Genomic DNA, 23095 nt, shown 5'->3' with positions numbered 1-23095 from the left:
GCCTACGCACCTGTTGGCGTTTTGCTGCTAATCATGGGACCTCCTTAAGGCTAAGATGCTAACTTACTCGCTGCTGGAATATTGAGTAACTCATCCATACATTCATTTATTTTGTCTTGAGTGACCCCACATTATATTTTCATTCTTTCAGATGAATTACCTAAATACTGCACATACTGAAACCTATTGTCAGAGATATATTCCTCAAACTGCAGGATAAACAGACACTCACTCAAGAACGAGATCGCACAGCGCTCTTTGCTGCACTTGCCGCAAGAGAAGTAGCTGCCTCTGAACATCTTCAACTAGCTTCCCTCTGCAAGCTGCTTTTATTGGTTACACTAATGAATATGCATTTTACAACTACACAGGACATTCTTAAGCAGGCATATCTAAACAACATCAGTGTCTGTTTTCTGTGTTTGTGTGTGTGTGTGTGGGGGGGGGGGGGTGCACACGTGAGTGTGGGTGTTTCTGCGTGACTTCCTGCTCCACAAGGGTCAACTCCCCTCACCCAGTTTATGGCTTAATTCCTGTAGCGGTCCACTATACACAAGCACAGTCGAGGTCATAAAGGGCAGGAAGTTAAACATCCTCACTATACCATTCGACGAGCTGGGGAGGGGAACAGAAACAAAGGAATGTCTCTGATAGTGCTGTTTAGGACAAGGCTTACAACTTGAAGCACAACTATGACAACATTTAATGAAATCACTCTAACACCTATTATCTAAGTAACTGCTTAACCAGTTCAAGATGGAAATCTTGAAAGTCAAGACTGAACATTGCAGTGTCAAAAGCTTTTTTTTTTTTAAAAATCAATGAATACCCCATAGCACATTTATTGTTATGTGCTGCTAATGAAATGTCTTCAGTAGTACTCATTAATGCTATAGCTTTTGACCTGTTTCGTCGAAATCCATACTGACTGTTAAGTCTAATTGTTGAATGTTGTCATTGTGGTTCTTAAATTTGTAAAGTCTTAGTTCAAACTGTTGGATCAAGACATTCCTTTGTCCCCCTCTCCAGCCTCTCGGGGTTCTGGGGGGAGGCTGAAGTGTTTTATCACAGACACATCCCTTGTGAAGATTCTGTTTGATGTTTGGTAACCTCCCTGCCCTTTTTATGGCTCTACTGTGTTGTGTATGGTGAACCAATATAGGAATTGAACTATATATTGGGTGTGGGGGAGATTACCCCCTTTATGACCAAGGATGTTGTGATCAGAGACACACACACACACACACACGTTCTTGCACATTGTCATGAAATCAATATCCTTAGTATCCTTATTTTCCTATTATATTGTTTTATGTACTTTAATAATGAAGATTTGTAGAGCAAGGCCACTTATGACTCACAAACTAAGTGCTCAGCCAGACTGAAAAACAGGAAGTTTTAGTGCACAGGCATATTAATAGATAAGACACAGAAAAATTGAGCAGTTTTGTAGGAATGGGGTCTAATAGACACGTTGATGGTTTGGAGGAAGTAATTATTGAAGTTAACTCAAAAAGATCAATTGGAGAAAAAGAGTCTAACTTAACATCAATGGTACTAAAAGTAGCTGTAGATAATATTATATCTGTGGAATGATTATTGGTAATTTTTTCTCTAATGATAAAAATTGTATTTTTGAAGAAGTTCATGAAGTCATTACTAGTTAACGTTAAAGGGATTGTTGGCTCAGTAGAGCTCTGACTGTTTGTCAGCCTGGCTACAGTGCTGAAGAGAAACCTGGGGTTGTTCTTATTTTCTTCAATCAGTGATGAATAGTAAGATGTTCTGGCTTTCCGGAGGGCTTTCTTATAAAGCAGCAAACTATTTCTCCAGGCTAAATGATGATCCTCTAAATTTGTGACACGCCATTTCCTCTCCAGCTTTCAAGTCATCTGCTTTAGGGTACGTGTTTGAGAATTATACCACGGAGTCAGGTACTTCTGATTAGAGACCTTAGTTTTCACAGGAGCTACAGTATCCAGAGTCGTACGTAGTGAGGAGGTGAAATTATTAACAAGATAATCGACCTCTGGTGGTGGGTGGGTTCTTTTACATTTTGAGAGAAGCCAATTGAGTCTAATAACAGATTAAATGCCATGTTGAGGCTGTCATTTTTAGCATCTACATGGATGTTAAAATCACCCACAATAATTATTTTATCTGAGCTGAGCACTAAATCAGATAAAAAGTCTGAGAAATCAGAGAGAAACTCTGTGTAAGGCCCAGGTGGACGATAGATAATAACAAGTAAGACTGGTTTCTGAGTTTTACAGCTGGGGTGGACAAGGCAAAGCATCAGGCTATCAAATGAATTAAAAGTCTGTCTTAGTCTTTTGTTAATTAATAGGCTGGTGTGAAAAATTGCTGCCACACCGCCCCCTCGGCCTGTGCTTCGAGGTTTCTGGTAGTTAGTTTCTGGTAGACTCGGGGGTGTTGATTCATTTAAACTAACATACTCATCCTGCTGCAACCAGGTTTCTGTAAGGCAGAGTAAATCAATTTGTTGATCAATTATTAAGTCATGTACTAACAGAGACTTGGAGGAGAGAGACCTAATATTTAATAATCCACATTTCACTGTTTTACTCTTTGGTTCAGATGTGGATACTGTATTGTTCTTTCTTTGTGATTTATGTTTAAGTTGTTTGTTGCTGGTTTTTAGTTTGTTTTTTGTCTGTTTGGAAGCTGACACAGTCTCTATGGAGATGGGTTTTTGGGGGGGTAGCAGGAGGAGAGAAGCTGCAGAGAGGCGTGTAAGACTGCAACTCTGCTTCCTGGTCCCAACTCTGGATAGTCATATTTTGGGGGGTTTTGGCTTATTCGCTTTAATGCTGATTTTAACTGTTGTCAAGCTCACATCTGCAGGAGCTTTCCTCTCTTCAGGGACTCTCTCTGCAGGAGGGGGAGATACAGGAGAGGTGGAGGAAGATCTCAGCCTGGGCGTTTACTGTCTTATGTAGTCTGGAAGATGAGTGGATGGTGGGGTGGGTGCAGTTTTCTCTGTGGTGGGGTTGGGTCAACTGTCCCGGGCTCTGTGGGGCCGGGAGGCGCTGCTGCACTGGGCCCCGGTCTGGATGGGCCTGGGCCCCCTTTCCCTGGTGGGTCGCGGAGTGTGGGAGTGCCTACTGGGGTCAGCGGGGGAGCTGGCCCCAGGGAGGGGTTACCTGCCCCTCCCTTCCTTCCCTCCCCATCTCCAGCTGCCTCCCTCTTCCCGCTCCACCACAACCACCCACACATGCAGGGCCTTGGAGTAGGGGTATGTCACCAGGGTGCAGAGGAGGCTACACCCCCCCCCCCCCCCTCTGTCCCCTTCCGGCTGCCTCTGCCTCAATTTTATCCCACAACTTAGACATTCACATTACTCACACTCTCATTACACATACATATAGGATCTTGCTGCTACGAAGTCGGGGTGGTCTGCCTCTCCCCACCGCAGGGAAAAGGGTAACACCACCTGGGTCTGGGTGCAATTCCCCCCTCCAGGGGCAAGGGCACCTAGACCCGGTTTGTAGAGTACGCTTGGGGAGTGTGATCGTGTGTACAGCGTCTCTTTATGTCTGTCTCCACGTTGGTTGAGTGTGGAGTGAGTGTGAGTGTGGATGTTTGTGTCTGTGTGTGCCTGTATGTCTGTGTCTATATGTCAGGTTGGGTATCAGACACCACCTCTCTGGGGACATCTCAGGCCCTCCAAGGTTTGGAGGCCTATCTCCACCCACCACCACTTCCCCTGCCAGTGGCGGACTCCCTCAGGTGTCGGTGCGTTGGTGGTTCTTTGTGTCCGGGGATGGGCGTCCAGGCACACACCGGCTCACTCCTTGGCGGCCGCTTGTCGGGGCCTGGAACCTGGGGCTCGCTCGGGCCACTTCGGAGGTGGGGTGCCCCCGGCCTCTCGGCCTGGGGCTCGGTCACTCGGGCACAGCTGGCTGCCGGCGGAGCTCACGGGCGCGTCACTGCAACTCCCCCCTGCTTCTGCTCCGCGGCTGCTGGGTGAACCCTCATCTGGGACTCTCCTCAGCTCTTACTGGGACAGTGGCGCGGCTGCCCCTCTGTTGGTCTTCCATGGTCTCTTGTGTTCTGGGGGCCTCTGGATGTCTGGAGTTTTGATCTCCTCCATACCTGCTTCATACCCTGGAGGACGGGGCTGTGGCCCCCCCACACCCTCTAGCAGATCATTACATGGAGAAACCTTTGGAATACAAGCGCGCTGATCCACACAGGTATGCACACGGGTGTTCACTGCTCGTAGACCCAAATTACACCTTTCTTGGCTGCTACTTCGAAGCACATCTGTCCTGCGTGCTGCACAACAACATTGAATATTTAGTATTTACTGCTGTTTACACTTAGCTAGATTAATGCGATGGTGTTGTGTTTAGTATGTTGCTTTGTTTTTTTTGTTTTTTTGCTTGTTTTCTATTCTTCTCTCAACAGGTGATCCAGGAGATTTTTATTTTTTTTCTCCCCCCCTTTCTCACTGTCCCTCTCCCCTTCTGTTTTTCCTTTCCTTCCTCTTCCTTTCTCCCTTTCCTACCCCTCACTCATGTCTGTCCCGTCTGTAACATCTGAAAATAAAATATAATAAATAATAAAAACAAAGATCGACCAAATGGACCAATACGGCAATGCCACGATGATCCATTTGGCTAAGTAAATCCATTGGGTATCCTTGTTGGGCTTCAGACAACAATTCTGATGGCTAAAGAACCAAATGGGACAGGCAAAAATAAAAAAAATAAAAAAAATAAAAAATAACTGTTGTCAAGCTCTGTTTTGTAATTTTAACTTATTTTATGTATTTTATGACTACAGTTCCTTTTATTAATTGTGTTTTTTGTAAGGTGACCTTGGGTTTCTGAAAGGCGCCCTCAAATAAAATGTATTATTATTATTATTATTATTATTATTATTATTATTATTGTTAATAAAATTGTCCATATTTCTAGAAATGAGAGCTGCTCCATCCAAAGTGGGATGGATGCCGTCTCTCCTAACAAGACCAGGTTTCCTCCAGAAGGTTTGCCAATTATCTATGAAGCCCACATCGTTTCTGGGACACCACTCAGACAGCCAGCAATTTAAGGAGAACATGCGGCTGAACATGTCACTCCTGGTCTAAGTCCAGGACCCTGGGCCTAAGCAAACGGCCCGAACAACTGAACCTGGGAGGGAGAGAACAGGCAGAGGAAGCTCCATCCTGTGAACGAGGCTGGTGAAGGCAAGCAGGAAGGCAGGAGGAAGCTCAAACGGCAGTGGTCGGGGGGTAGTCCTGGGGGGAAAACCAGAGTCTGTTAAACCCATCGAAAGAGGGCGGCCATGGCGAGGGGCCTAGGCTGGCACTACATGACTGTCCGGAAGAACATGTGCAGGTTTAAATCTGTCAACCTACACAGTCTCCCTACGACCCCCAAAATCCAAAAAAAAAAATGTTTCTGGCCCGGTTCAATAACCCTAAATGGGCCGTCATACAGCGGCCGCAGCGGTGTTCTGTGGGCATCGTGTCTGACAAAAACAAACTTATCAGTCTCTAAAGTCTTTGGAACAAAAGTGTCAGGCAGGCAATGGTGCACCGGACCAGAAACCCAAAGCGAGTGCAATAGCGGGTTGAGGGATAGCACCGATGGATCGAAGCAGGGGGGAGGGTTCTCGGGCATGAATTCTCCAGGCATGCGGAGGGGTCAACCAAACACTAGTTCCAATAAAAGTCACAGTCATGAAAGCAAACAGTCGCTAACCTTTCACCGAAGGTTTTGATGGGGGAGCCATTAGCCGCAGTTAGCAGTGACCCACAGCCCTCAGCTAGCCTGTCCGAGCCAGCCAGGGGAAGAAGGCTCTTCTGTGAGCCAGAGTCCACCAGGAAACGCCTCCCTGAGCATGAGACCTTTATGAAAAGCAGCCTTTCCTTTTCACCAGCGGTCGCGGCTTCTACAGAGCACTGGTGGGCCTGTTTCCGTGGGTCTGGAAACTGCAAGGCGGCAGACAGCGCCGTGCCTTCGCTCCAAAATGCTGGTGATAAAAACAAAGCCCTTTTCCGCGGTGCCACGGTGCAGCGATTCCAGCCACCGTGGACGAGTCGGAGGGCCCCTGGAGCATCGGTGAGGGGGCGGGGGAAAACGCTGGTGAGTCCGGGACAATCGCCTGGATGCCGAAACTCCTGGTAGCCAGGAGGATGCGATCCGGCTCTTCCACAAGGGAGCGGTAATCCTTCGTGGCCAATAGCGGGGAGTTGGCAAGTCCAACAGCTGTCGGAGGAAGAGGTGGGTGAAGAGGAATCCTCCATCATCCGCGGCCATTAAGGACAGCATGCTCTCCATGACCTCAAAAGGAGTTGCTCAGCCCGCTCAGCATCAGAGAGGGAGTAACGCTGCAGCAACAGCGCCTTGAGGGCGGTGTATTTGCCTTGGGCTGGGGGGTCCTGGAGGAGAGTCATCAAGCGGTGGGTGGACAGAGGATCAAGTGAAGCCACCACATGGTGGTATTTGGTATCATCGGCTGAAACTCCACGAAGAGCAAACTAAGCTTCTACGTGCACGAACCATGAAGGAGGGTCATGAAGCCAAAAATCCAGCAATTTAAGTGCCACAGCAAACGCAGCCATTGGCAGAGGTGGAAGTCCGGCAGCAGCCGATGCTTCCAGGCCGGAGCTGGCTTTGTCTTCGAACCTTAGCATGTTCGCCACAGGGGTCTATGTAAAAACGACAGGAGAGGTCTCAGTGTCTCACTCCAACTTTATTAACTGAACCAGCAGAACTTCACATACAGAAAGCACCAAAATCTCCACCCCAGCACTTCCCTTCAACTTGGGTGTGAGTGGAGCCACCTGGTGGTCCACCAAAATATGAAATATTCCTTTATTGGGTGAGTGTCAATGGAAAATTGTACTTAGTAGTCAGTATAAGCTTTTAATGATATAAGTTTGCATATGATAGAATACTGTATGTTGACCTTTTGATGACTTAGACTGCTGTCCACTACAAGACTGTGTTATAAATTCTTTTCTACAGCTGAACAAGCTGTTATTATTTCACTCCTGCCAGGAAGAGGAGAGCTGGACACTCTTATCTTCACTCCCTACGCACTAACATTCCTCTGCCTATGAATAGGCGTATTCACTGCTGTATGGGCACCAGTGACTATAAATGCACAAATAAAGAAGTACACCGTGTGATTCTCATTTGAGACTTCACCCATGTACATGTGTTTAAGTATTTTGTCTCACTGTGTTTCTGTTTACAATTGGCAGATTTCTGTTTGGGATTTTTCCCTTAACAGTGAGAAAATCAGACCATGTCATAACTGCTTTAAGTCATACAGAATAGATATCAGAGCCTTAAACAGGCTGACTTCTGCTAAATGGGCAGAAAGTATACAAGAAGAAGAATCCTGCTTCTGCCGTGATATTCAGGACTGCAAACCGAACAGCATCACTGACTTTCAGCTTGTTGTGTTTGTGGATATATGACTGACTTTAATTATCCATAAAATCATCACATTCTCTGTAAGATTAATGTCAACTATTGAACTGCTATTGAACTAGCCAGAGTCAACCCACAGACCAGCACCAAAGACATACAGCATCATCTTGCAGCAGATTGAGTCACTGTGCATCGTTCAACCATTCGGTTCACTTTACACAAGGAGATGCTGTATGCGAGAGTGATGCAGAGGAAGCCTTTTCTCCGCCCACAGCACAAACAGAGCTTGAGGTTTGCTAAAGCACATTTGGACAAGCCAGCTTCATTCTGGAATAAGGTGCTGTGGACTGATGAAACTAAAATTAAGTTATTTGGGCATAACAAGGGGCGTTATGCATGGAGGAAAAAGAACACAGCATTCCAAGAAAAACAGCTGCTACCTACAGTAAAATATGGTGGTGGTTCCATCATGCTGTGGGGCTGTGTGGCCAGTGCAGGGACTGGGAATCTTGTCGAGGGACACATGGATTCCACTCAGTATCAGCAGATTCTGGAGACCAATGTCCAAGAATCAGTGACAAAGCTGAAGCTGCGCCTGGGCTGGATCTTTCACCAAGACAATGACCTGAAACACTGCTCAAAATCCACTAAGGCATTCATGCAGAGGAACAAGTACAATGTTCTGGAATGGTCATCTCAGTCCCCAGACCTGAATATTGTTGAAAATCTGTGGTGTGAGTTAAAGAGAGCTATCCATGCTCGGAAGCCATCAAACCTGAATGAACTAGAGATGTTTTGTAAAGAGGAATGGTCCAAAATACCTTCAACCACAATCCAGACTCTCATTGGAACCTACAGGAAGTGTTTAGAGGCTATAATTAAACGGTGGATCTACTAAATACACACACACACACACACACACACACACACACACACACACACACACACACACACATACATATCTATTAGGGCTGTCAGTCGATTAAAAATATTTAGTCGCGATTAATCGCATATTTATCAATAGTTAACTCAAGAGTAATCACAAATTAATCACAGATTTTCTTAAGATCTGTTCGAAAGAAACTAACAGGATACTCTTCGTGTTTCTAATACCCTTAACAGTATGGGAGTGAACAAATACACTTGCTTTATGCAAATATGTTTATTTTTATTGAAACAATTCAAAACAATGAAAAATCACGATGTAACTATTTAATTTACCATTAGACACTTAAGGCTTACAAAACATATTCTCATCTAAGTGGGATGAAAACAGGGAGACGCGATACACATTAAAAATAAAAATACAATAAATAAAATGCATATGTAACTGTGGGGAATGTAATACATAACCCTATAAAGTGCAGTTAGGCTATACCTTAATACTTCCAGTGTCTTTGAAAAAAAGAGTTTGGCTATACAGTGGGGCAAAAAAGTATTTAGTCAGCCACCGATTGTGCAAGTTCCCCCACTTAAAATGATGACAGAGGTCAGTAATTTGCACCAGAGGTACACTTCAACTGTGAGAGACAGAATGTGAAAAAAAATCCATGAATTCACATGGTAGGATTTGTAAAGAATTTATCCGTAAATCAGGGTGGAAAATAAGTATTTGGTCACCTCAAACATGGAAGATCTCTGGCTCTCACAGACCTGTAACGTCTTCTGTAAGACGCTTTTCTGTCCCCCACTCGTTACCTGTATGAATGGCACCTGTTTGAACTCATCATCTGTATAAAAGACACCTGTCCACAGCCTCAAACAGTCAGACTCCAAACTCCGCCATGGCCAAGACCAAAGAGCTCTCGAAGGACACCAGGAAAAGTATTGTAGACCTGCACCAGACTGGGAAGAGTGAATCTACAATAGGCAAGCAGCTTGGTGTGAAAAAATCAACTGTGGGAGCAATCATCAGAAAATGGAAGACATACAAGACCACTGATAATCTCCCTCGATCTGGGGCTCCACGCAAGATCTCATCCCGTGGGGTCAAAATGATCATGAGAACGGTGAGCAAAGATCCCAGAACCACACGGGGGGACCTGGTGAATGACCTGCAGAGAGCTGGGACCAAAGTAACAAAGGTCACCATCAGTAACACACTACAACGGCAGGGAATCAAATCCCGCAGTGCCAGACGTGTTCCGCTGCTGAAGCCAGTGCATGTCCAGGCCCGTCTGAAGTTTGCCAGAGAGCACATGGATGATACAGCAGAGGATTGGGAGAATGTCATGTGGTCAGATGAAACCAAAGTAGAACTTTTTGGTATAAACTCAACTCGTCGTGTTTGGAGGAAGAAGAATACTGAGTTGCATCCCAAGAACACCATACCTACTGTGAAGCATGGGGGTGGAAACATCATGCTATGGGACTGTTTTTCTGCCAAGGGGACAGGACGACTGATCCGTGTTAAGGACAGAATGAATGGGGCCATGTATCGTGAGATTTTGAGCCAAAACCTCCTTCCATCAGTGAGAACTTTGAAGATGAAACGAGGCTGGGTCTTCCAACATGACAATGATCCAAAACACACCGCCCGGGCAACAAAGGAGTGGCTCCGTAAGAAGCATTTGAAAGTCCTGGAGTGGCCTAGCCAGTCTCCAGACCTCAACCCCATAGAAAATCTGTGGCGGGAGTTGAAAGTCCGTGTTGCTCAGCGACAGCCCCAAAACATCACTGCTCTCGAGAAGATCTGCATGGAGGAATGGGCCAAAATACCAGCTACTGTGTGTGCAAACCTGGTAAAGACCTATAGTAAACGTTTGACCTCTGTTATTGCCAACAAAGGTTATGTTACAAAGTATTCTTTACAAATCCTACCATGTGAATTCATGGATTTTTTTTTCACATTCTGTCTCTCACATTTGACGTGTACCTCTGGTGCAAATTACTGACCTCTGTCATCATTTTAGGTGTGGGCACTTGCACAATCGGTGGCTGACTAAATACTTTTTTGCCCCACTGTACTTCTTGTTGCTCTCCAGTTGTATTTAGCAGAGGCTGAGCAACGCAACCTCCTTCCTTTGTCTGTTTTCTTAACAAAACATGAACATGGAAACACCACAAAGGAGAAAGGGGGAAAAAAAGAACTAAAAACATACAGAGCATGGGTTGTCCCTATTACTTTTGTTTCTTTGCACTGAACCAGTTGCTCAAACAGACAAGCATTTTGACATTTTCAGATTACAGGGCAGCTCGCTCCTTCTGAACAACATGCCCAGAAAGTGAAAATAACCTCTCACATGGTATGGATGTGTCAGGTGCTGCCAAGTACTTGCATGCAAGGTAGGCCATCTCAGTTTGTGCCTCTTATTGCTTGGACCACCATTTCTGGGGACAGTCCTCAATGTCAATAGTCGGCTCTGCCCTGTATCGCTCCACACATTTCTCATTACAGTCCTCCTCTTCATCAGATGACGAGTCTGAGGCAAGCATGAGAGCTGATCTTTTCTTAGATGGCTCATATGTTGCTAGTTGTTCAGGCTGTGAAGGCCTCTCCCTCTCCCTCAGCAACGCACTGATCAAGCGCCACACCTCAGCCCTGTCAGGTCTGCTCAGACACTTAAGATCCTTAAACCTAGGATCCAGTGCTGTTGCAACCCTGAGCCACACGATTTTAGTTTTTTCCTTTTGCTTCTCCATTTCTGCTTTCAAGGTCTCCTTGAACTTAACCATGTAAGCTGGGTCATCCTCGGAGACCTCCATCACTCGCGACTGGTGACACAAAGCTGGCAGCACCACTGAGCAGGAAACAAACTTCTCCCCTCAGAGAAATACACTTTATTAAGAATTTGTTACATTCACTCACATAAGGTTGAAATCCAGGGTACTGTTCCATCTTGTTGATACGTCCTGCATAAGTGACTCTTTCCTATGAAAATGTGCAATTTGCTGTTGTTCGCGCTCCAGTGCGTTTGGTGAGCTATGCTTGAAATGGCCTATGACCTTTCTGCATTTTGCCAATGCGCTGTTAAATGGACTGTTCTGTACAGAAACAGTGATGGCTCGATGGAGGCTGTATGGAGGCTGCAAGGCATGTGCTAAAATGGCAGCTGCCTGGCTGCTGCAACCATGTTGCGTGCACTGTCAGTGGTCAGCGTGCTGACTTTATGTTCAATTCCCCACTGTCTTACCTGCATAAAGTGCTCGGCGCACATGTCAGCGATCTGCCTCTCCTCCGTCTTCATAACTGTCAAAGCATGCGACTGAAGTTCCCACTCTGGTGAAAAATAATGCGCTTGTAACAGTCACAATGGTGTGGTGTCTCTTTAAGACAACTCAAGTCGAGGGTTAATGTTGTCATCAGTATGCGCCACTGCCCTCTCTCTGCTAAGCACTTCTGGATGGATGCAAACTGCATTTCGTTGCCCTGTACCTGTGCATGTGCAATGACAATAAAGTTGAATTCTAATTCTAATTCTAATTCTGATTGTGTGGACATGTGCTTGCACGCTAGAGCATGAGGAGGGACGGATTTTATGTTTTACCTCCCCAGACACCTTTCTTTTGCAACATTATGGGTTGTACAAACACTCTGCGCTATGTTTGTTAAGCTGCAGTCGTTCAACCGGGCTTATATGGTTGACAAAGAGAACGTGTATTAAAGAACACACTGTGGAATTTCCGATGCCAGCGTGAGTGTGTATTCTTTTGACTAGCCTGCTAAGTGTTTTGCCGCCTCCTCTCAACCACTAAACGCAACCCGACGTTACATGCTGTTACCCCAAGGTAACTGTGATTACTTAGAGAAGTCCAATAGTCTCCGGTGAGTGCAACTGTGTTGGTCTGCTCCAAAGCCTCAACTTTGGATTTCTCATATTCATACAAGTTGTGTATGTTGGTTACAGTGGTGACTCTCGAAGGCAATTCATATGTGCAGTTATTGGATGCTATGCGAATTATTTCAAGTAGCCCCTCATCCTCCACAATGTTAATTGCCATGCAAGCTGCAGCCACCCATTTTGCTATGGCTGTTGAAAGTTTGTTGGTTGTAGAATTGTCCAGACGTCTCTGTCACTACCCGATCCGTACCGGAAACCCGATCGGTACCCCACATGCGCGAACGGTGTCTACTTCCGGTCGAAGCGTTTTACGATAGTTACGGGTCAGAGTATCTGTTAAGATGTTAAGAATAATAAGTGTCTCTTAAAACGTTTCCGATAATGAAACATTTAATATAATGTAGAGAAAAATAAAAATAATAAAAAGATAGTTACGGATCAGGACTCCCCGATCCTTACTGCGCATGTGCAAAGTCAGACCGTACAAATCGGGTCTACCCGATCTGTACCGCGCATGTGCAGGGGTTTTCTTCTTCTTCTGTTCGTTTAATGGCAGTTTACTCCCCAGTGTACGAGGATACCGCCCCCTGCTGACCGAGCGAACGAACCGTATTGTAAACTGAATTAGCATCATTACAAACGTGTGTTAATTTTGATTTAGTGGTAGTCGAGTGTCTTTATGCTTGTCTGTGTGGAGAGGATTGATTGGAATAGTGATGATGATGTCCACTATCACTGTCAATTGTCAGTAAACACTTAATCTGGCTGATGAATCTTCACTTGACACATTGCTAAGTCAATATTATTAAGTCTGTAATTAGGCGCCATTCTTATTATTTTACAGAGCTTTTGTTCAATCGGGGGACGCTCTCTGTTGAGGATAAAAGCATGAATTTGTTTGTATACGGATTATCCATTGTTTAAATGTCCCGGGCAGTCGAAAAGGAGGCAGAGCTGTTGAGAAATGCTAGGAGCTAACTGGGCGCTAACCGTATCATTCAAATATATTGAATGTCGCAATGTTGGCAAAGAGAGGAAGTGACGTAAGATTTGCACATGCGGGGTACCTATCGAGTTTCCGGTACGGATCGGGTAGTGACAGTCTCCTTTGAAAACTATCCAGCGTGAACTCCCTTTAGCGAGAGGGATGAGGGCTCTCTGCGTTAGCTGTGTGCTTGGCTAGCAAGTGGTATTTGAGACTGGACGTACTACAGTGATAACTCAGTTCACATTGACAGTAAATACAAATTACTTTGGCCTTGTCAAGAGAACCATCTGGCATTGCTTGGAACTTAAAACTTGCCGTTCAAAAGAACCTTTTTTTATCCATTTCTGCTCACATCTATAACTGCCGCGTTGCTTCCTATTTTCTGAAAAAACGGTGCGGGCCTAAGGTCACAGGCCGGTGTGTGTGAGTGCGTTAATTCTGCGTTAAAATATTTTTGTTGCATTAACGCATTATTGCGTTAACTTTGACAGCCCTAATATATATATGTACTACGGGTGCAACAATACACAAAATTCACCGTTCGGTTCGGTTCGATAGTTTGGTGTCACGGTTCGATATTTTTTCGATGCAAAAAAATGTTCGTGCCTTCTTAATTTGTCATTTATTAAGATTATAAATATATACAGTATTTTAACTCAAAAGTACAGTTTTTAAATTTAATGTTGCTGAAACAAGAAAATAATTTAAAAAAAAAAATCTATCTGATCGAGAAATCACTCATCTTTGGAAAAGAGAGTTTATTACAGAGAAATGTCTCTTTCCAAAATAAAAGCTATACTATACGCTTCTTCTGGGCTGACTCGGGTAAGGAGAATCATGTGCTAACAGCTGTCTAAATGACTCGGGTAAAGTTTGCAGCATGCGTGCTTGTTGTTTTTGTCTGCTTCCACTTGTCTTTGCACTAGGATGATGTCGGCGTAAATGTGCAGTCATAATCGTTGTGTTCCCACTAGTGCTCTCAGCATTAATCTCGTTAAAATTACGTTAACGCCATAATGCGGTAAATCTCCCTTAACAAGTTACCGCGGATCGCCCCGTGCGTGGGGCTGGACGGCATCAACACGTTAACAAGCTAACTGCGCTAACGCACTAGTTCCCACAAATTGAGCATTGCGTGGCACATCCGACATACTGTTTTACTTTTGTCCATGATGCGCTTAATATCAGGGTCATGCTTCACATGAAAACCAAGATAGTTCCAAACGCCAGATCTGAATGAGGGTGGGGGAGGTTAAATTTTGTGTCACGTTGAGGCAGTTGCCATGTTGCAACGAGCTTAGCTTCTGTCTCGCTAGCCCCCCCCCACACACACACACACACACACACACACACAAGAGATAGCATCGTCAGAAGAAAAGTTGATAAAATAAATTAAAAATTTTGTAATGTTCGATACATATGCGTACCGAACCGAAAGCACTGTATCGAACGGTTCAATATCGATACGAATATTGTTGCACCCCTAATATATACATATACATACATACACACACACACACATGTATGTATGTATGTATGTATGTATGTATGTATGTATGTATGTAGGGTGAGGGAGGGCCTTCTCTCATCCCAACTGGCCAAAGAAGGAAAAACAAAAAGAACAAAAGACATGCTGTTGAAGAAAGCCAGAGATTAACAATAGCTAATGATTTTAAATGCAGAGAGCTGTATAAACACATAGACGAATACGATGACCTAGAAATAGTTTAGTTTTCCACATGACACTGATGAGAGAAACAAACTGAAAATATAAAAAGAGGTTTAAACTGATTACATATTTAGAAGTTTCTAATTGATGATAAGTTTGTAACAAAATAATAAACAGAAATTAAATCAAAACCTTCAAATGACAGAAACACTGGAAAACCTTGAGCAGGTATAAATGTAAATCTTTATTAACATAGATGAAGAAATTTGGATTTACAAAGATTCACTGGAGGAAATGTTAAATGAAAGGGGTTAGAAAGGTTCAGGATCAGAGAAGAAATATGAGTCTGTAACTACACAAATTTTTACTTTTACACAATTTTGCTCCGTAAGCTGTAAAATTCAACATTTTATACAAAAAGAGAATAATAAGTAATGTCAACCAAAGTGGTTGTAGCTGAACAATGAGCCAGATTATTAATAGTCTATAATTCACAGAACAACAATTATACTGTAACAGCTGATCTTTAGTTTTTCTTACAACCAGCCGCTGAACATGAAGCTAAAAAACAAAACGTGCATATATTCTGAGATAATATCATATAAATTCATTTATGTTTGTAACACAGTTTGACTTTGTGTCAGTAAATCTCATGAACAACATGAAGATGAATAAACTGTAGTTCAGGTTCACTGACAGACAGCACAGACACACACTGTTGGTCTGAGTCTGAACATGATGATCATCAGAGAAATGAGAAAGAAATCCAAACTCTGAGTGTTTGACGTCTATGATGTTTATTGGTTGATGATCTTAAGTCTGAAGAGGTTGTCCGCTCTGTTGTTCAGCAGAACGCTCATTTGAACCTTGAGACTGTTTTCTTCTTGTTGCTGCTGTTGTTGGTGTTTCTTTTCAAAAACCAACAACAGTAGCAGCAACAAGAAGCACAGCAGGAACTACCAGACCAGCTTTCAGTCCACCAGATCCTCCTTTCTGAGCTGCAGGTGAGAAACAGGTGTGAGGTGTCAGGTAGGTGATGAGTGAAGAACAGAACAGAATCCATTTCCTCTTCAAACTGCTGTCAGACATTATCTACTGCACTCTGATCACATCACTCAGACCAGCTGCTTTCTACAAAGTCTCATCAACAACATCTTTAGAAACAAACATCAACAACCAGGAAGCAGCTTCACCTCTGATCACACACTCAACTCTACTCACTCACCTGGAGGAACAACACGTGGAGGGTCAATTTTAACAGGTTTATTGTCTTTGTGTGCTCCTGATGAGAAAAAGGCATGAAAAAAAATTATTTTCAATGATCCCAAGTAAGCCATCACAAGATTGGTTCAGATCTCTAGACTCGTATATTTCTAAATTCCTTTGGAAAGATAAACCCCCGCATATCAGCTTAAAAACCAAAAGGACCAAGGATAAAGGAGGACTAGATCGGACTAACTTTAATCACTACTTTTTAGCCAACAGGCTTCAGTTCATCTCTAGATGGTTAAAACACACCTACTTAGATGAACCCCGGATAGATGTACACGGTGGGCCATTTATATGGATACACCGTAATAACATGGGAATGGTTGGTGATATTAAAGTCCTGTTTGTGGCACATTAGTATATGTAAGGGGGCAAACTCCTCAAGATGGGTGGTGACCATGGTAGCCATTACGGTGTTTCCATATAAATAGCCCAGCCTGTAGAACAGGCACTATGTAATAATCTAGAAATTTCAGACCTAACATTTATCAGCTCAAACATCAAACGACATGAATGCTTTAAAAGCATCAACATCAGCTCTTCTCTAACAGCATGGTGGGAGTTTTTAAAAATAACAGTCTTGGCCCTTGCCCTGGTGGGTTCCAGAGTGTGGGGATGCCTACTGGGGTCAGCTGAGTCCCTCTTCCTGCTCCACCACACCCACACATACGCAGGGCTTGGGGTGCAGGTGTGTCACCAGGGTGCAGGGGAGGCACTCCCCCTCTGTCCCCTTCTGGCTGCCTGTGCCTCAATTTTATTCCGTAACCTAGACATCCACATTACTCATACTCTCATAACACATACAAATAGGGCCTTGGGGCATGGGTACGTTACACAGTGTCCAGAGGATGGTCTGTGTATTCAAACCCACCTCTGGTGCTGGTGCCCTACCCTCAATTTTAAATGCATATAGACACTGATGGAGGAGCCGTGCTGCTCTCTGGCAAGAAGCACCATGCCCTCCTGTGTTTTAAATGCACTTTAGAACAGCACGCAGCAACACTACATATGAACGGGCGGAGGAAGGTTTGGGGTCTTCACTCACCCCCGTTTTGTTCACCGTTGGGGCTGGGAGGAGGTGCTGGCCGTCAGATTGGGGTCTGGGATGCGGGGCCTCCCTGCTACTGCCGATAAGGAGGCGGTCTGCTTTCCTCCACCCCAGACAGAAGGGTTACATCTCCTGGGTCTGGGTACAGTTTGCCCCCCTGGGGCAAACTGTACCCGGACCTGGGATATAGGGTATGTTTGCGGAGTGTGAATGTGTGTAAAGTGTCTATTTGTGTCTGTCTCCATTGGGTGAGTGCCGAGTATTTGGTTTTGTATATTCGGGTGGGAATGCATGTTTGTGTCTCCGTGCACCTGTTCGTCTATGTCAGCTTGGGTCTTAGACTTCACTGGGAACATCTCAGGCTCTCCGAGGTATGGAGGCCTATCTTCCCTCACCACACTCCCTGCCAGTGGCTGATGCCCTCAGACGTTGGTGTGTTGGTGGTTCTTGGTGTCTGGGGCTGGGCACTCATGTATGTACCGACTCACTCCAGGTGACCGATTGGCTGTCCCTGGCGCCTGTGGCCCGTCTGAGCCCCTTCAGGGGGGTGGGGTGCCCTCAGGCCTCTGGGCCTGAGGCCCGGTCCTCTGGTAGAGCTGGCTGCTGGCAGAGCCCGCGGACACGTCACTGCAACCCCCTCTCGCCTCCTCTCCTTTGCATGCTGGGTGACGTCTCGTTTGGGGCTCTCCGCAGCTCTTCCCAGGAGGGTGGCACGGTTGCCACCCTGGTGGTCCTCCTTGGGTCCTCGTATTCTGGGGTCTCTGGATGTCCATGGCCTGGATCTCCTCCATAAGTGCTTCATGCCCTCAGGGGACGGGGCTATGGCTCCCCACACTCCCTAGCAGATCGGGGTGGCTGTAGCTCAGGTGGCAGAGCCACTAACCAGAGGGTCAGTGGTTCAATCCCAGGCTGCTCTAGTCTGCATGCCAAGATACTAACCCCATGTTGCTCTCCGATGCATCCATTGGAGTGTGAATGTGTATGGATGGTAGACTACTTAGCACTTAAAAACTCAGAAAAAAGTGCTTGTGTGATTGGGTGAATGAATTAGATGTATAAAGTGCTTTGAGTGCTCAGACAGAGTAGAAAAGCACTATATAAGAGCCAGTCATGGACATGGAGAAACCTTTTGAATACAAGCGTGCTGATCCACACAGGTGTGCACACGGGTGTTCACAGACACAAGCTACACCGTTTTTGGCTGCTACCTCAAAGCACATTGTGCGCTGTCGACCTCTGTCTATTGTGTACTGCATAATAACATGTAATATTTAGTATCTACTGTTATCTACTGTTAGGTAGTATATTGTGATGGTGTTGTATTTATTATCTTGCTCTTTTCTCTTCTTTTTTTTCTTATCCCCATACAGGTGATCTAAGTGTTTTGGGGGTTTTCTTTTTCTTTCTCTCCCTCTCTTTCTTTCATTCTTTCTCCCTGTTCTATCCCCCAGTCATGTCTGTCCCGTCTGTAACAACCGAAAATAAAATAAATACATAATTATAATAAAGGTCAATCAAATGGACCAATATGGCAAGGCCATGATGATCCACTTGGCAAAGTAAATCCGCTTGGCATCTTTCTTGGCCTTCAGACAACAATTCTGATGGCTATAGATCCAAACGGGACAAGCAAAAAAAAAAAAAAAACCCAAAAATCCAACAACAACAACAGGTGTGAGGTGTCAGCTGTCAGGTAGGTGATGAGTGAAGAACAGAACAGAATCCATTTCGTCTTCAAACTGCTGTCAGACATTATCTACTGCACTCTGATCACATCACTCAGACCAGCTGCTTTCTACAAAGTCTCATCAACAACATCTTTAGAAACAAACATCAACAACCAGGAAGCAGCTTCACCTCTGATCACACACACACTCAACTCTACTCACTCACCTGGAGGAACAACATGGAGGTAGAAGACACTGACGGGTTTAGCGTCCTTGCGGTTTTTTCCTTCCATGTTGACACGACACTCGTATGTTCCAGTGTCACCAATTGTCACATCCTTCAGAATCAAAGACGCGTCTCCATCCATCATCCGTCTGTTCTGCAGATCCGCCCGGTTCCTAACAGATGGATGCTGGTGATCTGGTTTGAATTGGCCATTCTGGTACAAATAGACATTCTTATCTCCCAGGTCAGGTTTGCTCCATTCTAAAGTATTGATGTTGTTGTTTGGAGCTCGACATGTCAGAGTGACGTCCTGTCCAGATTCAGCTGTGATCAATTTCAGGTCTGAAAGAGGAAACAACACAGAGCAGAGAGGTTAAAGGTTAAAGGTCAAAGTGTCGCGGTCAGTGGGGGCAGACTGTGTGGAGGGTGTTTGAAGTACCCAGGTGCGGACACAGACGAAGGAGGCAAAACTTTAACTAAACTCAAAGTGAGCCAAACATAAACTAAGGCAATGACCTAAACAAAGAGCCTAAACTGGGAAACAACTAAAGACTAAGACAAACTAAGACTCGGACTATAACTGTAACTATGAGCTATGAACATGACATGAAAAAGCTATGAAAACATGAAAGGATCTGATTATTATGAACATGACCAGTAAAAGAATCTGAAATCATGACGTGTAGCTAGAGTGACAGGAATGGTAACAGATGATGCAACACAGACTGAATGAAACACAGAGACTAAATACCCACAGGGATGAGCAGGGGAAGTGGAAACACATGAGCAAGAACAGCTGACACACATGAACCTAATGACAGGACAGGGGCAGTGAAACTAAATACAATGAACAAAGAACACCAGACTCTTTCGAAATAAAACAGGAAACATGGAGACATAGACATGACACAAACTTGACAATAAGGACCACACAGACATAGACGCATGGACCAGGGAGACAGTACAGGGGGAGATGACAGAAACAACTAAGAAAAAAAGGACTAAACTGCAACCTAGAAATTAACTAGATGAGCTAAACTAGAACACAAATGAATACAAAAGATACATAAAAACTCAAACACTGGGTCGCACGACCCAGTACCGTGACACAAAGTACAATTATGATCAGAATGATTTAGTTTAAATATTTTGTTTATTTCCTTTAACATTTGAGTTTTTAGTCATGTTGGATTTAATGAACCTCTGAACATCCACCAAGTTACCTGTGACCGACTGAGGGGGAATTTTAGCCTCATGATAAACATGCAAAGTGTCAGAAACTACAAGATGTTAGCTTCCACACAACAAAAACATGTGCTGATAATAAGTGAACATAATGTGTGAGAGAAAGAAGCCTCACGTCATGTTTACACACACTGAAACAATGTACAAGAAATTAATAATAATATTAATAATAATATTTTGGTTAGTAACATGTAAACCACCTTTTGTTTATTCGTCTTTATCTCAGAGACAGACAGATTTGTGCCTTACAATTAAAGCTTACAGCAAACACGAAGATGCTGACAAACATCAAAGTGGAGCAGAGTGACGCAGTTAGCAGAGATGCTGCTGATCTGACTCTTAAGCTATAGAAACCTCTTTTTTTTCCATTTAAACTCGACTCAATTCATGGTTTAACTTGAGGTTTAAATAAAGGTGAAAATCACAGATTACGGTAACAGATATATCAACTGGCTCTGATCCCCCGACTTTGTCCTAAGGGACAGCAGGCTGATTAAAAAAAAGGGCGCAGCACCATAAAGAGACGATTAAAAGTGTTTCTACACGCTGCTGTTCTTTAACCAGCTGCACAGAATAAAATCACGTTCTGACAACTGAATGTAATATTCAGAAAATACAAGAGAAAGTCTCATTAGACTCTTAATGACTCCACCCAGTCTCTGCACACACGGACAAACTGAACCAGTATGAAAATAACTCTACTGAACACTGTTTATCTCACAGGAAAATATCGTTTAATTTATAACAATTTAAATTATAAAACCTCACCTGCAGATACAAACACAAAGACGCTGAAACACAGCAGAGTCCCGCAGAGTGTCGCAGTTACAGGAGACATGTCTGTGTTCTCGAGTTCTGCTGATCTGACTCTGTTTTTTCTAGATGTGTGAGTCTTCTGGAATTTTCACTGTATAAACGTGCTCATAAAAAAATTCAGTGAAAAATGATACTGATCTGAGAACCGTCATAAAGGCGGTCTCAACTACACTTTGAGCAGTGTTTCAAAATCACTGCACTTTAGAAGTGTTGAAACATCCTAACCCAGATCGCAAAATCACATTAAATTAATGTTGATTCTTTAACAGGATTATCATTATGGTCAAGATTTAAATCTCAGTCTTCAAATAAATGTTGATTCATTGTTAAAATACTTATTAAAGCTGACAGTGTAATGGTAATGACATTGTTAACATTAATTTAAAGTTATCCTGTTGTGAGTGAAGTAGCGGTTTTTGATACGGACGACACGGACGGGGGCGGCATCACGGGCATCAGCAAAAGATTTTTTTTTTTTTTTTTTACTGGTACTCATGCTGCCCCGACGTCAAGCCAGCGCATATTGGGAATGGCACAGGCGCCGATCGGTTTTCTATCGCCCAATTGCTGGGAGTAAGGGCGCCCTCCGTTTGCGAGGTGCGCAAGGGCTGGGCGGCGGAGGATTCACTGGCTGGCTGAAGCGGCATCTAATAACCAACTCGCTAAATTAAAAAACTTAAAACAAACCAACAAACACGAAAACAACAGACATTATGATACGGACTTATAATTTGCACCGATGCAAGGGCGTAGATTTGGTTTTGGCATTGGTGGGGACGGATGATTCAACCACTGAACCCTGCCCTGTTTCTTTTTTTTTCCCTTTTTGTCTTTGCTTCTTGATAAAAAAAAAAAAAGGGGGGGAGAAATATACTTGCTTACATAGCTGGACTGGCATACTGGGCTTTTTCCCGGTATGCCCGATACCGGCCCGATGGGCCGCTCGTGATTTTTCGTTTTTATGGGCCGATGGGGTTTTATTTCTTTTATTTTTTCAACGGTAAATGTCATTTGGCATTTTGTACAAATGTAGGCTGATAATAAATACATGATATCATTTCATTCATTTCAAAGGTTTATTTGCATGACGCACAAACAGACACAATTGAAAGGTACAAATGTGCATGACACGAATTCAAACGTGGTGCAGATGTGTGTCACAGGTTGATCTGGCTGTAGGCTGTGGCACTTGGCCAGAGGTGGCGCTGGTTGACTCGAGTCCATGTTAGTGCACAAAGTAAACAGCACGCTGTAGTTGTGAAGCAAAAACGCTGAATTCGGAGAAATAAACCGTGCGAGGGGAACGATGACGACGACAAGAGTCTCCCGATCGTTTACTCTTGCTGTCCTGTGAACAACATCGGCGTGGTGTTACTTATTTGCTGTTTTCGCGATCGCGTCGCGCATGAGGATATCACCAGGTGAACTCGCCACATTTGTAAACATTTTGTTGTTCAACAGCATCAAGACTGACTGAGTGTGTTTGAGATAACCTCACAAGTGTCACAGGTGACACATTTGGCGTTTTTTTGCTGGTTTGTCGGTAGCAGCTCCTGAAACGCAAGTCTGCCACACATCTGTTCGACCAACGCCAGTTGATCTAAACGCCAGTAGATCTGGAACACCGGCTCAGATATTTGAAGTTTACACAGCTACATTCTCGCCTGAAAATATGTTAAACGTCTATTTTGCGACCCAGAAACAGTAATGAGAGTAATATTAAAACTAAGTAGCTGCAGTAGTAGCAGCTATTGTTGGAAACTGGAATTGGCTGCGCCAATCTGAGATATGGGTTTTCAATTTTGTTGTCCGGGTGGAAAAACGGGGGAAATTGGGGAGAATGGTGGCTCCGGGAGATTTTCGGGAGCGGCACTGAAATTCGGGATTCTCCTGGAAAAATCGGGAGGGTTGGCATGTACGGCCTAGCATAGCCTGTAACGTTATTATGACGGACACATTTTATGAGTGAACTTG

The 23095-nt window shown here is 44.2% G+C and overlaps 1 protein-coding gene across 1 annotated transcript; it reads right to left on the bottom strand.

Annotated features, from left to right (window-relative positions):
* Nucleotides 1–15074: 15074 nt before the first annotated feature.
* Nucleotides 15075–21232, bottom strand: LOC146577234 (butyrophilin subfamily 1 member A1-like). The gene is made up of 4 exons (XM_085252466.1): nucleotides 21074–21232; nucleotides 19061–19402; nucleotides 16076–16132; nucleotides 15075–15848 (listed from the first exon to the last, which is right to left on the bottom strand). Exons 1-4 carry the CDS (start codon nucleotides 21141–21143, stop codon nucleotides 15763–15765), a joined length of 555 nt encoding a protein of 184 aa, XP_085108592.1. The 5' UTR covers nucleotides 21144–21232; the 3' UTR covers nucleotides 15075–15762.
* Between the last annotated feature and the right edge of the window lie 1863 nt (nucleotides 21233–23095).

Source organism: Mchenga conophoros, linkage group LG3 (genome assembly GCF_057382185.1).
Source record: "Mchenga conophoros isolate Kocher_MC1m ecotype Shallow Benthic linkage group LG3, M_conophoros_male_GT1.1, whole genome shotgun sequence".
Taxonomy (NCBI): domain Eukaryota; kingdom Metazoa; phylum Chordata; class Actinopteri; order Cichliformes; family Cichlidae; genus Mchenga; species Mchenga conophoros.
The sequence above is the reverse complement of the archived record's forward strand: the minus strand, read 5'-3'. Positions and strand labels throughout refer to the sequence as shown.